At 41.3% G+C, this 15,783-nt stretch overlaps 1 protein-coding gene across 1 annotated transcript in view; it reads right to left on the bottom strand.

Annotated features, from left to right (window-relative positions):
- The window catches only part of ANKDD1B (ankyrin repeat and death domain containing 1B), a gene marked incomplete at its 5' end in the record, with an annotated part of 31,545 nt that overhangs the window by 7,915 nt on the left and 7,847 nt on the right, over window positions 1-15,783 (bottom strand). Inside the window, 8 exon segments of the mRNA XM_084277944.1 lie at window positions 176-274; window positions 3,484-3,582; window positions 5,157-5,255; window positions 6,412-6,510; window positions 7,888-7,986; window positions 9,661-9,759; window positions 11,521-11,625; window positions 11,720-11,818. Coding sequence (XP_084134070.1) covers window positions 176-274; window positions 3,484-3,582; window positions 5,157-5,255; window positions 6,412-6,510; window positions 7,888-7,986; window positions 9,661-9,759; window positions 11,521-11,625; window positions 11,720-11,818 — 798 coding nt within the window.

Raw genomic sequence — 15,783 nt, 5'->3', positions numbered from 1 at the left:
TCTGCAAGCTTCAGGTGCAGCAACATTAAAAGGAGACTTTCTTTGTAACAGAGTTTTACCTAGGAAAAAAACCTAGCTACAAGTGTTTCCTGCATCTCTGGCAAGAAGGTAATAAAACAAAAAATAAAAAAAAAAAGTTCACATAGTCTTTGTATGGATGAGGAATGCAATCTACCTTATCCACGGTCCTGAGATCACAGCCTGCCTTCAGCAGCACTTCCACCAGCTCCACATTGCCAAGATCAGCTGCCAGATGTAGAGGGGTTTCCTGCCTCTGGAATTAATGACACCAAATAAATAAGGTAAGTCAAACTCCCTCTTAGAAGTGGAGTGCTCACAGTCTGACTCTAAAGGAGATTCACAGCAAGAAGTGGCCTTGGCTAGAACACACGGAACAGAATTAAACCATTTAACTTCTGAGTGATCTAAATGCCAGTTTTGTTTTGGGCAAACAACACAACATCTGGGATCTCTGCAGGAAAACCAGCAGGAGTTTCATCTGGATCAGGAGGAAGTTGCTGTCATGCCCCTCTTAGCTATTAGAGTAACCTAACAAGCTCTCTCCATTTCCTCCTAACACAGGGTGTTTTGCATAGAGAAATTTATGCAGCTGCCATACTACCCTCTTGATTAACCTTTTCCCTGTTGAAATTAATGAAAAACAACTGCACATCCATAATTTTCAATAGTGCATTGCACCACTGTCCATAACAGGGTTTGTTAGCCAGGCCTGCCGCAAAACAACGTAGCAGAAGCCTACCTGCTCCCTAACGCATTCGGCGAACCTTAAACCACACACACACAAACAAAACAGAAAAAACAAAACAAAACAAAACAAAACACCCCACACCCAAAAAAAAAAAAAAAAAAAAGAGGGAAACAAAAGCAGCATTAAATAGTGCCATACCATTAACAAGAAGTAGAGCTAAGGGGGTATCCAGTTTCAAGTCTAACCTTCAGTCCTGAAATGAGGGTTGTGTAGTCTTTACATAGCTGCGTGTTCCCAAACAAAATCTATTTTTTCACCTATCCTTCTAAAGAATATTAGAATAAGAAATACCAGACATCTACAGGTGTAATACAGCAGTGTGTAAGATATGTTGTCATGTACAGAAATCCTGCATATCTGGACAGGTCTCTTAGCATGTTTCATGTGACACAGCATCCTTTTAAGTTTAAGGCTTTGTAGCTACACTTGTCTGATGTTGCAAATCTACATTCCATAGAGAACTTTTTTGGCCTTTAGATCTTACCTTAAAAGTTACAGAGTCTACACAAAGACCTTACATGCCAAGAAACACTAGTCTCAGGGTTCCACATTAGTCTCTCCTCAGCTTTTTTGGGAATACACACTGTGACCACATGACCTCATAAATTTCCCCCCACAATACATCCTGCTTTCTTTTCTGCAGTAATTTACAGGTACGTATGTAGCTATTCCATGTAACTTCAGACAAGCTGAAGACAAAGCATGAACCATCTCTAACATATGTGTTTGCAGTTTACCAAATTCTTTGTTATGTGGCAAAGAGCTTAACATCGTACTTGGCTCCAGCCACAAATACCAGCCTCTGCCTCCCTCAGATATTATAAATTAATCTTTAGCAATAAAGTGACCAATGGGAAGGGGAAAACTACAGATTTGTCAAAGCCTAGTCCTTGTTACTATTGTGAGGAGTATCCCCACCTGCTACAGGAGACCAGGGTGCATTTCCCCAATAGGGAGCCGTGATGTCCCACGTGAGACTCCACAGACATGGTGGGACAGTGTCTCCACAGCTGAGATGTGGGTTGGGGAGGAGGGGGAAGAGACATTCTCTTTGAAGCACTGCAGCTGGCAGGCTTGTCTACATGCAGTTGGTGCCTCAATGTCTGCCCCATCCACTATGGCCAGGGTGCCAGTGTACAACACACATGAGCTCTGTGCAGACTTCCGTCACATGAACGATGAGCACTGGATGTCATCTGGATTTTTGGAGGCCTTGTTGTTGACCAGGTTGCTATAGACCACCTCCATCATGGTTAACTCCCTGAAATATTGAATACCTCCTCCTATGGTATTGTTGTGTGCCTTGTGTGCTCCTTGATCAGGAGATTCTCTTCTGAGGGCACCATATGGCGGTTCAGTAGGCATGTGCCAGGCCATAGAACAGCATTAAAGTCACTCTTCCATCAGGGGAGGCAAGGCTCCACTCCTTCAAATGGTGTACAAATTACCTGCAACTACATGCCTGTTCAGGCATGAAATCCCAAGCATTGGAGGCAATTACAGCAGCCCCAGGCACCTGCCAACTCCTCACACACACCCTGCAACCCAAGGATCAACTGCCTCCAGGCACATTCCTGTGTGGCATTCCCAATTACTTGTTCAACCTTATGAACACTAATCAAAATCAGGCTCATGACACACACTGGTATGAACAGTGTGATTACACAAGGATATTCCACAAGCTGAGAGGCTGTCACAAGAAGGTTGGAGACACCTATCCTGAAGAAAAAGAAGGGCATCTATACCATTCAGTCCTCTCTTCACAAAGCATCTCTCCCAGGCAAAAGGGAGAAAGGTGTAATTGTTCATTTTCTCCATGGCATGGTTTTCTAAGTACCTGGACAGCAGCAACATAGGGCCCAAAATACCAGCTTGGTCTCAGGCCTGTGCTTTTGTCTTGGGCCTCCCAGGCAAACCAAAGCAAAGTGATACACCACAAAAGTTGAAAATGGTTGTTAACTATTACATATTTTTTGTACTGCAGAAAAAGGGATCAAGCACCACAGTAAATACATCAGCACGCATCACATGGCCTTCCACAGCGAAGGGTATCCAGAGCTTGAGGGGATTGGTGGTGGTGGAGGTGGTCTTCACCAAACCGGACCAAGACCAACCAGTCCCCCAAAGGCCACTGGCACCAAGCAGAGAACAAACAATGCCAGCATCCCTGGGATGGGCTAGAATCACCAACTGCTTAGTTACCAGCTGAATGTACTAGCTGATGCCACCAGAGACCTGTGACCTCATCACTCAGAGTGATGTGTGGTACAGAGGATAGTAAGCTCTCATCATCTGTTTGGTTGCACCCCCTCCCACCACCGTACACATCCCCAGTGTATTACACTGCACCACAGGGGCTGCTACAGATAAATCTACCTATATCCCAGCCTAGTGTCTGTCTGCACTGGGTTTCCCTTGGAGATCAATACTATTGAAATATTTCTCCTATTTATTACACACGAATTGTAATGCTCAAATGATAAATTAGCCCAAGTATTTTCTGTTTAGCATTTTTCTACCCTTATCTTGCACAAGCAATACTACCACAGCGTGTACCAGTGACTAATACATATGCATGCATGCAAAAAATGAGGCAACTGCCTCTGCCCTCATACTCCTTTGTGCTGCAAGCTCGTAAGGAAAAACATTATTTCCAGCAAAATCCACATAATCTCCTCAGAATTAAGTTATGTTAATTCCCAGGTTTTTCTTACGTGATTTAAGGCATTTATATCATGATTGGCATCCAAGAGGCTTTTTACTACTGGTAGATGGTTATTAATGACTGCTAAATGGAGAGGGGAATTCTTCTGCTGTAGAAGGAAAATAAAAAACTGTTATACTTGGGTACATTATTAGAAGTTCATTCAAACAAGAAAGAGGTTCTTATTAAAATCTGTCCCTTTGCAAAGGTGATGTGCTCTAGCAGAGGCTCAATACTGCAGAAAGCACACCCTGAGGTGTGGAGCTATGCCAGACATGGCAGCCTGTTCCTGCAACACCTTCCGCAGCAGCAGGTAAACAAATACAGCTGAGGAACCTGGGAATGTTGCCTGTGCAGGGTGCCTATCAGTGTATCACACCTAGGAACACAGCAAGGCACTCCTCCTGTGTGTTCATACCCAGAATGTGCTGCTACCCTTGGCCAACAATAGAGAGGTTAGGGTAATGTTTCTGTTCCTCAGGAAGATGGGTTTGCCCTTAGTTGAATAGGCAGGAGACAGCTTAATTCTGTACTTGGGTAAACAGATGTCAAAATGTACTTTCTAGAAATAAACTCTTGTCACATATTACCACTGGAAATGTTTTTCATACTAAACTGGCTTGCTGTCATATTTATAAAAAGCAAATTACAGCTAGAAAGAAATTAAGGGGGTTTTAGTTGAGTTATTATTCATGAAAATGACTGGGGCACATGTCCAACACCAGTCACAATCCAACCATTAGATTGGCAAGATCACTTTGCTTGTTGAACATGTGACTCATCAGTTTCTTGCTAAATACAGCTGAAAAATAATTCCATAGCAGTGCCATTCACTAGTGCCAGTTCATTAGTCTCTTTATAAATCAAAGCCATTTCTTCAGGACTACAGAAAAATAAAGCAAGCTCTGTCTCCAAATCCCAAGTTACAGTTTTATGAGTTGCTTCTGCTACAGAAAGCCAATGACAACAAGCAGCACAACAACTGCCTGATCTTTAAAATGAACCTTTTCAAGCACATCATAAAACTGTTCTTCCTTGATAACATTACACAACAGGTCAGTGATCATGCTGGACAAGTCATGAAGCCCAGATTCTATTTTCATCCTGTACAAGTGGAAAATAGTTCCCTATTCACAGAAAATCTCAGACATAACAAAACCTTCAGTATCTAAACTGAGACAGGATTTAAATATCAGGAATGCCTCTTTCTTTTAAAACCTCAAAGAATGGTGACATGACATCTGAAGGGATATGCTTTGAGCAGAGAGGGTGAAAGCACTGAAATGTTTGTTTACATTTTACTTACCTTTATTCAAAACCAGTTACAAGCACTAACCACTAACTCTTTGCTAATGACAAGATGAAGTGGCACACAGAGATGTTTGCTTGCATTGCTGCTGCTTAGTTCAAACAAGTCACTTTGTTCATTTTCTCACACTGCTCAGTCCTTGGCTTAGCCTGGACACTTCTACACTGCACTGCACCACTCTGTCCAGGCAGTGACCAATTTTGTATGACAACAAAACCAACATCCATAAACCGTGTAAGAACATGTGCAGCAAAACAGAAAAAAAAACCCCACCAAAACCCAAACTACTGAGTAGTCAGCCCCATTCAGCTGTTTGTGTTCCCAAGGAAAACATGAAAAAGACTGAACAACTGCAGAAACTGGTACACACTCACCTCAGGTTTAGGGTCCAGGTCAATATTCTTACCAATAAGAAAAGTGACCAAGGATAGATGTCTATTCTGAATTGCAATCTGCAAAGCGTTGCTGTTGTTCTGAAAGAAATAGTATGGACAGCAAAAACTTACATTTTTGTTGCTGGAAAAACAGCACTAAAGATAGATATCAATACCAGATAATCTTTCATTTGAATTTTTGTTGTTGTTATTATCCACCCCACACACACCTCTTTGACAAACATACAAAATTAAGTTGATCAGCTGTTAGTGTCATGTGTTTTTGTAAATATGGAAGGAGCTTCCTTTTTTGTGTGTGTATCATAACAAATGTGCTAAAACCACGAGGATTTGATAGTCCTTTTCAATCTCTCTTAGAGATAAATCAGCATTGTCAGCTATGCTGCACCAGAGACAACGACAAAGCCAACATCTCCTAGTCTGTTAGTTCAGTTTGACCTTTAATGAGCAAGTACAATCACATTAATAAACTTTTTAAAATAAATCAATAGCAAAATTTCATTTACTGTTTCTGTCAAAACAAACAAGGTCTCAGCATGCTGGAACCATAAACTTCTTGCAAGAAGGAAAGCCAGGGCCATTGAATGTGGGCGGGACTGTAGTCCAGGCAGACACGTGGGTAACAGGTTTGTTGTCAGGTCAGTCATATATGCTGCCAAAAAGGATTTTTCAATTACCCTGGTCAGCTATATTTCGTAGAATCACAGAATGCCTAAGGTTGGAAGGACATTTGGAGGCCATCTAGTCCAACCCCCCGCTGCAGTAAGCAGGGACATCTTCACTAGATCAGGTCACTCAGAGCCCCATCAAGCCTGACCTTGAATATCTCCAGAGACAAGGCCTCCATGACCTCTCTGGGCAATCTGTTCCAGTGATCCACCATCCTCACAGTGAAGAACTTTTTCCTAATATCCAACCTAAATCTCCCCTTTTCTAGTTCAAAACCATTTCCTAGTTATATGTTTAACTATTGGACATACAGTAAATAACAAAGCTCCATCCACCACGGTACTCTCTCAAAGAAATCTGTGCTATTATTTCTTCCACATCAGTTTTATCCTGTTAGCCCTCTCTACATTCACAATTCTATTTTTTAATTTATTTTTTTTTACCATTTCATAAAAATAAGCTGAGCAAATACACTATTAGTATACACAGAAAAGAGAACACAAGCTTCTTCCCACAGCCCAGGATGTCTCAGTACCTGTGTGCTGGAGGGGTACTGTGTACATACTTGAGTTAAAACATTGATGTCACTCCCTGCTTCCAGTAGGAGTTCAGCACATTTTTGATGCCCTCCTTCAACCGACAAGTAAAATGGAGTTTCTCCGCCCTAGACCAACAGAGGGAAAATGTCTGTTCCAATTTAAGTCACATGACAGAACAGGTTAACTTGATCAGACATGTCCAGTTTGGAAAAAGGGAACACAACCTGCATGTTCCCATATTAACACTTAAATGAAATGGTGACTCACCAACACCTAAGTACAGGTGACATTTCTGTGGACAGATACGCAGCCAGGTTTATGATACAAATGCCTTTTATAAATACTGCATTCTTTTCAACAATGATCATTAGTGACATCATTTTACAACTCATTTTTCTTTGCTTAAACTCTTGCCCTCACTAGTCTGGTAAACAATATAGATTTCAGTGCTTTGCTCATGCTGGGGAAAGAAAGACCTGTTTATCCACAGACGAGTACATCTCCAGCTGGACATGGAGGTCACACCATTAGCCATGGCAAGCCAGGGGCACAAGCTGTACACATTTTGCATGCAGAAGCAAGATTTAGACAAGACTTGGAAGCAGGAGGGCTTCACATATCGAAGGAGCTCATGTGCCTCAAAGCTTGCATAGCTGGAAATAACTGACAAATTGGGTAAGAGAGAACACCTACGCCTCGATTCGTCTATCTGCTGCTGGTTGAGGAAGAGAAGGGCCGTGGTTGAGAGCGCTTGTCCTTCAATCATTTTGCACACTGGGCAAGTGGAACAGACTGTCAAACACATTGCAGGTTCCCACAATGGGCATGACAGCCCACTGCAAAGTGAATTATTTCCCAGTTCATTCCAGCTGTGCCACAGAGGAGGCAGAAGACAAGAAGACAAGAACTCTTTGCAAAGCAGGAACACAGAGCTGAGTAGTTAGTGTGCACTTTTCTCCTCCACCCCTACTTTAAGATGTAAAATTAAGCTCATTAGTTACATATTCAGGGATACAGCCTTCACAGGTAATATTCAATTTATGAACATGTTGGCTGAACTCACCAACACTAACCCAGGAAAGAAAAAGCTTGTGGGCAGTGTCTGCAGCCAGTTCTGTGTAGTCAGTAGAGATCAGATGAACAAGGAACAAATCTGAAACTTCTTTGCTGAGGTACCTGCCACGGCATGTGCTGAGTGTGCACATGGAACTGGCTCAATGATCAGCCTAAAAAGCACCAGAGGTGGCAAAAGTGGAATCACATGGCCAGAAATGTTGGAGGACACACACAGGGTGGAGGTTAGGCCTGCCTCTGTTTCCTTCTGCCAGCAGTTATGCATTTGAGGTGGGAGGGGAGGCCATTCAGTGGGGATACAAAGGTACTCGAAAAGCAGCATCACTAATGAAGTCTACTCAGTGCCACTTATTCCTCTAAAATGTTGGGATCTTGTTGATTTGTCGAATTTCGAATGTTATTTCTTTTGGTAATTTCTGTGTCCTTACCTGATTGGGGTCATTAATATCCTCCCACTGCTCAAGCAGAATTTCTACAACTTTGCTGTGACCGTTTTTTGCCGCCAGATGCAATGCTGTGTTTCCCTCCTTGAAATAAAAAATTAAAATGCCAAGTAAGATATATTTGAAACCCATGATAAAGTCAAAACATTAAGCGAAAACCAGCATCCACTCGAACACAAAGCCTTTGGTCTTCCCATGCCTCTGTTACATAAAAGGGCAAGGAGGCAGATCCACACAGCATGTTCCAAGACTCAGATTAATCCAAAATCTTTTCAGATGTATGCAAATGTGACCCTGGCCTAGTTGATTGTCTCATATTCTGAAAAATTTAATGCATTACCAAAAAAATCAGGCTCCAAGAAGCACTGATTTAAAGACAAATGGTCAAAACCTATGTAAATATATATAATCTTGTAGTGGTTTTGATGCCAACATTACAATCTTCAATCCTCTTCTTCATCAGTATAACTCTTGCCTAGCTAATTAAAAAAAAATCATTTAAAAAGAACATCCAAAAGCAAATAAAAACAATGAACAAGCTAAATTATTACTAGGAAGAGACACAGCTTTTAAGCTAAAAGACAATACTGGCACAAGAAAAAGTATAAAACTGGCTAGAACCAACTGCAGCTAGAAATTAGGAGAAGAACCCTACCCCTCAGAGAAATGAGGGTCCAGAACAGCCTTTCAGTCAGATCACTGCAGATGTGGAGGGGCAGAAAAATCAATTACATTTTAGGAAAAGGTAGGTATGTTTGCTAATAGATGGTTACAGTGGGACTGTTTTCAGTGACCCATGAGATGAGTTGCTGTCCTGGCTTCTCACCTACTTACTTTTCAGGATCACAGCATTTGCATCCCATCATTGCTGCTTTACACATTCAGGCTTCTAGATGTCTACAACAGTGTTATTTAACTGCTGCTGGTAAAACTACTTAGCATGTCAGAGCTCCAGGTTGCACTGAAGCTTTTAAAGTATGACTGGAATACAAAAAAAAAACCCCACCAAAACACAACTTCCTGGCTGCTTGCTTAGGGGGTTCAATAAATGCAGTATCTGACCATTTTACAATTTTTAATGTATTTATCATTTCAATTTCTTGGATGTGGAGATGCATTAACAGGCTCGTGCCACAGGCTCATGCCTTCACTTACATGTGAAGTAAGGAGCTAAGGAAATTTAAGAGAGGACTTTGAAAGTTATTTAGACACCTTAAAATGCAGTGTCAAAAGCAAACTTAATCAGAATGAAGTGTTTAGTGTTTTATTTCTGAAAAATACCCATGGGTCTTTATTTGCATCCTGAAGTGTTTAAACAACTTTGAAAAAATCTGAATTTAATTTGTATTTAAACTACTTTGAAAAATCAGTCATGTGGGACTTTAGCAGTGACGCACAGACACAGCCAAGCAGAGTGAAAAACTGGGAAACATGATTTCCCAGCACAGAGGCTGGCACCTTATCATCAGACCTTCCCACTTCTCCCAACAGACAGCATATGCTAGACTTGCTTTACATTAATTATTAATGCTTATGGAAAAGTCTCCTGGCAATAAGACCAGAAGTTTCACTGTTGTCCCTTCATTAGGGAAAAATAATCATTCTTATATATTTGTCAGTCCAATGCACATCACTGCCAGGAGTATGGCATCTGCACAGCTTACTGCTGTCACTTGTTCATGTGGTAACTGCACTAAACCACAGTCGTCTTTCACAAGCACATTTTTGGTTGTACTTTTATGGAAAAGAAACTTTTACCTTATCTTTTTCAGACGTAAACAACTTCAGAGTAATCAAATTGTTTATCATGTCAACATGGCCTTTTTCAGATGCCAGAAGAAATGGCTTTCTACCTTTCTAGAATAAAAATGTGGGAAGAAACAGTGTTATTGAAAGTAAGAATACTTTGCTTCCAGTTACTAGATATATGGCATGCATATGTGTATGTATGTTCTGCATAAAGATTTATGTAACGTGTGATTAAGTAAATCAACATAAAAGGGTGTGTATATATATAAAAAATACAAGAAAAGTAAGAATTAAGAAGGAGGCAATATTTACTTAGTGTAGAAAACCAGTGTCTACAGCTTGCATAACCTGAAGAAAATATTGTAAAGCTGTAAATGGTAATAAGGTAGAAAACGTGCCAAAAACATTTAATTCTTATTTCCTCTCAGTATGAAATTGTTTTCCAAAAGAACTATTTCATTAAAAGTCTCATGGCACTCAGAAAAGGGCAGTGAAGAAGTCGTAATATTTATTTCCATGGCATAAACATGTTTGATCTGAATTCTGCAAACACATACCAGAACAGTCACATCACAGGAGTTTCATCCAGGATGTTTGAATTTAGTGCTGTACATTGTGGGGGCTTTTTTGCAGGTGGTTTGACTAACAAAGGCTTTTCCAGCTGTTTACAACTCAACTGCAGAAAGTTATCCTGACCTGAAACCATATCTTGACTGACCAGTGAAAACATCTAACAAAACTAGTGGCCTATGTTAAACGTCTAAGGAAAAAAAATGCAAGCAACTGATAATTATGAAATAACTTCAACATAAATAAGATTATTCTTCACCTTTCCTTTCCCAAGGCTTGAAACACAAAGGTTTGTTTTGTTTGCTTTGTCAGCCGTGTCACACATAGAAAGAATTCTGCACTTTGCACCACTGGATCAATACAATTCAAGGCTCAGCAAAAAGGACAGGGGAGCTTTGTTCTTTTGGTGACAGCTCCTACAAGACTTAATTTTTTCTCATGTAAAGATAAAACATCCTATTTAGCTAAAAATAAGCCATCAAAGCAAGATTCCAACATGGTGGGAAGGAATAAATTAAAACACAGCGAAGCTCATGAGGAGAAGTCCCTGGCACTGTTGAAGGGTTGGTGCACCTCTGCAGGGTGGCTGCTCTACGTGTTTGTGAAGTTTGCTCACGTTGGCCATAACTCGGAGGTTTTGGTACAGGCAGGGGACTGCAGAGGCTAGCTGTGTGGGAGGGGGTCAGAGTCTGCCCTCTGCTGATCACAGCGGTTTCCTGATGGCTTATCAGTGGACCAAACTGACTCACCATGTGTCAGCACTCAACCCTCCAGAGGAGCACATGATACGGAAATGTATTTAAGAAAGGTCACTAGTCACTACTTTGGGGGAGTACGTGAAAGGGGAGATAAGGGGGAGACGTGAGAGGAGGCAAGGGAGGACACAATCCTGTAGGGTGACTGCAGCCCATGAGGAACCCTTGCTGAGAGGGAGAGAGTAAGAATCAAAGGCGTGAGGGGGGGAAAAAGACAACTACTGTCTGACCCCAACCCCCTCTGCCTCCCTTCACCTTATCCATGGGACTGAGCACCATGGGCAGCATAAAGCAAGAGGAGCAGGGGAAGAGAGGTGTCTGGAGTTCAGCTGAGACACACAATGAGGAAGGAAAGGTGTTTCCCACAAGTGCTTGTCTGGCTGTTTTTCTCACTTGTTTCTCAATATCCAAATCAGTAATTAAAAGTTTATATAACTGGCAATAAATCTCAATTAATTTAAATTTCCCAAGTTAAGGCTTTTTTTTTTTTATACAGAACAGATGCCTCATGATATCAAAGAAATAAACAGAAAACATACTGTACCCCATCAGGCTTGTTCAAGTCATTCAGATGAAGATCTTGGAGAAAATAATCAACTATTTTAACGCTGTTGTTCTGAGCTGCAAAGTGCAGTACATTCATTCCTTCCTGAAAAACCATAAGCAACTTTGTAAGAACAAGGGGTGGTTTCTTTTACAACATAAACAGGTTTAGAGCTGGCAATAATTTGTCATCATCAAACCTCATTCTTAGCCTTTTGATCAGCGCCGGCTTTGACTAATTTTCGCATTATATCCAGATTTCCAGTCCAAGCTGCGAGATGAATCACTGTCAGGCCATGCTTCAAATAAAACAATAAAGCAGAAATTACCACCAAAATACCTCATGCCAAATTCTTTACATCTTTTTGATTAATTCAGCCTATTACTGAGTTCTGCTCTGCAGGCTCTTAGAAAATCAGTATTAACATCTGGGAGTGTGAGTGGGATTCATCTCACTTAATTTAAGCTAAATGTCATGTATCAAGACCTAGTTAGATGTTCAGGCTGCCCCTATTCTTGAAAGAGTGTCTGGCATCTCCAGAGAAGGACTGATGCCAATTGTGGAGAGTGAGATACTACCTGGAAATGTTTCTTTCTCTCCAGAAACCATGTAGTTAGCACTAGGTGACATTTCAGGTGTGATACGTAATTTCCATGAGTCATCATAATTTTGTAGTTAGCGCTCTTTTAAATATTCTCTTTTCTTCTCAAATTCTCTAAAATGTTATTCTTTTATAGGAGAAAAGCCCCCTCCAAAATGACCCTCTGTTGTTAACTTCTTAGAGCCAAAATGAATAAAGAATTTCCAGCCACTGTCTCCCATCTTGCCCATGGATCTCTCTAGCTATTCCACGTCTCTTCCTCATTTTCTGTGTGCTGTGTCCAGGTGGGACATAACAAATCATGGTTCATTATGGTAAGTGCTGTGAAAACAGAAGACATTCATACTCCACCATAAAAGCACCTGGTCTAAGAGGTGGAGTCAGAGGAACCTAGAAGAAGCAAGAGGGATCAAGGCACTTCCTTAACAGTTATAACCCTTCCCCAGTTCTCCTCTATAAATGATAAATAAATAGCTTCATTTTCATCTATAATAGAGAACAGGAACTTTTTTTAATGCACGTTGGCATAACACTGTGGACAGCAGGATGCTTGCAGTGACAGTAACTTCAGTATTATACTCACTAGCTATTCACTGAGTGACAGAACAGTTCGAGCTGGCCTCTGGAGGTCACACTTGTACGGTCTCTTGCTCAAAGCCTGCCCAACTGGATCAGGCTCCTCAGGACCTTCTCCTCTCAAGTTTTGAATTGGCTAAAGATCAAGACTCTACAAACTTTCTGGAAAATCTTCTCCAGTGTTTGACCACTCGGGCAGTGTTTCTCCTTGTACCTAATGGGGACCTCCCACGTTGCAATTTTTGTCCATTGCTTTTTGTCGTATTACTGTGCACCCCTCAGAAGAGCCTGGTTCTGTCTTCTTTACCCTCTCCCCTTATGCAGCTGTAGACAGCCATGAAGTCTCCCCCTTACAATTCTCCTTGCAAGGCCGAGCAGACCCAGTTCTCTCAGCATCTCTTCATACACCACGTACCCCAGTCCTAATCATCCTAGAGGCTCTGCAGTGGACTCAATCCAGCTTATTAATGTCTTTCTTGGACTGAGGAGACCCAAACTGGGCATGACAAGCAGAAATTTCAGTGGAAAATAGTGGAGGGCAGTAGACAACATACACAGGCTAAAAGAATCTATTTGGGCTTGGGCAAAATTTGTGACTCAAAAGTCTGCCCAAAAACCTTCTTAACTATGATGAAGAAGAAAAAGTAACTAGACCTATACAATAAGAAGACTAGCTTGGCAGATGAGGTGAGAGAGGTGAATGTATATGTCAACTTCCGTAAGTTACAACTTCCATAAGTACAGGTGTAAGCAAACAGATACACCAAGGTGTACCAAATGCCAGCTGAACTGGCAGGGCCAAAGTGCTCTGATCAGCAGCAGAGTCCAGCTGGAGACCAGTCACCAGCAGTGCATACTAGGCATTGATCCTGGGTCCAGTTTTGTACATCTAGAACAATTACCTAAATGATGGGACAGCAGAGTGCATGCCGCAGCAAATTTATAGCTGATCCTAAATTGGAGGAGTGGCTGATGGGCCAGACTGGTGTGCTGCCATCCAGAGGGACCTTGATAAGCTGGACAAGTGGGGCTGACAGGAGCCTCATGAAATTCAGGAAGGGGAAATGCAAAGTCCTGTACCTAGGAAGGTGCAACTCCAGGCACCAACACTGACTGGGGCCAACTGTCTGGAAGGCAGTCTGGCAGAAAAGGGCCTGGGGATCCTGGCAGACACTTCAGTTGAACAGTTGAACATGACCTCATCAAGGGAGGTGATCCTTCACCTCTACTCACTGTTGTGACACACCTGGAGTACTGTGTACATTTCTGGGCTTCTCAGCATTATGAGAGACATAGACATACAGTACAGAGTCCAGCAATGGGCAACAAAGATGATTAAAGGGACATCTGATGTATGAGGAGCGGTTGAGAGACCTGGGACTGTAGCTGAATGAGCCTTCCAAAGAAGGCTGAGGTGAATCCTATCATTGTGTATAAATGCCTGATGGAAGGAAGTAAAAAAAATGCAGCCAGATGATTCTCAGTGGTGTCCAGTCACAGCGAAAGAGGCAATGGGCACAAGCTAAAGTACAGGAAGAGTCTTTTAAAAGTGAGAAAAACCTTTCTTACTCCATGGATAATCCAACACTGGAATCATTTACCCAGAGATTATGGTGACTGCATCATTGGAGATAATCAAAACCCAACTGGACACAGCTCTAAGCAACCTGTTTTTCATGACTGTGCTCTGAGCAGGAGGCTAGATTAGGTCATCTCTGGACATTCCCACCTCAGCCACTCAGTGTGGTTCTGCATGAGGGCTGTTTGATAAGGAGGAGTCTGGGAAGACAAAAGGAAGCACAAGGGTGGCAAAAAAGGTGTCTTCAGGGAAAAAACCCAACAAAAAAACCCACCCCACCCCCCCAACCAAAAATCTCCAACACAAAACATATAAGTAAGGTATAAAAGCAAGTGGAGAACAAAAATGGGAAGGATCTTCTGATATCCATAACCTTGTGATTGTGGACTCCTGCTGAGAGTGGTGAAAGTGACCTGCAGTCCCCTGACATAAGACTTGGACTGTCCTGCTGGTCTCTCCTTCAGGGCCATGTCTAAAAAGGTTGTAATGGTAAGGTAGATAAGAAGGGATAAACTTCTACTGTGATATTAAGTGCAGTGGCAAAATAATTGCAGCTTAGCAGTATAAAATGTCTTTGTAGTAATGCCATTGTGTATCAATGCTAATACTAATAATAAGCAATAGAATTGTGACTCAATCACTGCAACTTGGAGTGATATAATTATGAATGGATACTACTAATATTAGCCAATTAATGTATTATTGCTTTCTTAGAGACGTGCTGGTTAATCAATAAACATCTTAACTATCTCCATGAGTTATGTCAAGTCTAAAGGTGGGAGATCCACGTATCTGCTGCTGAGAACACCACTGTGTGCTTTTGATCAGCTTACTTTCTGTACTGGGAAATGTTAAGAGTGCTTAAGACCTTACACTTATTAATACAAAAAGTATGTTGGAAACTGAAATGGAGTAAGACATAAAGTCACAGTATCTTCACTCTATTTGTTACCAATTGCCAAGATCATGCTGACCACCAGAGAGAACCGGAATCACTGTCAAATACAATATGGAACCTCAGAACATTTAAGGTCTGTAAGCTAGTTATGATGGAGTTTTTCCAATGGCCTTTCAACAAAGATGATTAGCAACATCTAAGAATTACAGACAGCTAATCTTGAAAGGGCAAACCTTAAATAGAATGAGATTCTGAGTGCTGAGTAGAACGCCAAGATTTGTTAAGGGCCTATGTTTCCAACTTCCCTTCAATGCACCCTATCAGGGTAATTAAATTACCTATAACTTCGTTGCCTCAACAGAGAGCCACCAAAAGTAATTTGCCATAAAGACTAATTCACAATAGTTACAAAATAAATGACATTAACAATATACCTAGTGGTACTACGTAAAACATCCAGGGATCCATTTCTTAACTGATGCTATAGAGAGTGCTACTACAATTCTATGATTCTATGATTCTACTTAAAGAAAACTGTCCACCTCTTAGCATCTATATTACAACTTACTAATTTTAGAGTATTTAATTCAGGCAATGTTTTTCAGCTTG

Source organism: Gallinula chloropus, assembly GCF_964237585.1.
Source record: "Gallinula chloropus genome assembly, chromosome: Z".
NCBI classification, from domain to species: Eukaryota; Metazoa; Chordata; class Aves; order Gruiformes; family Rallidae; genus Gallinula; species Gallinula chloropus.
Note: the sequence above shows the minus strand (reverse complement) of the source record. Positions and strands in the feature narration are given on the sequence as shown.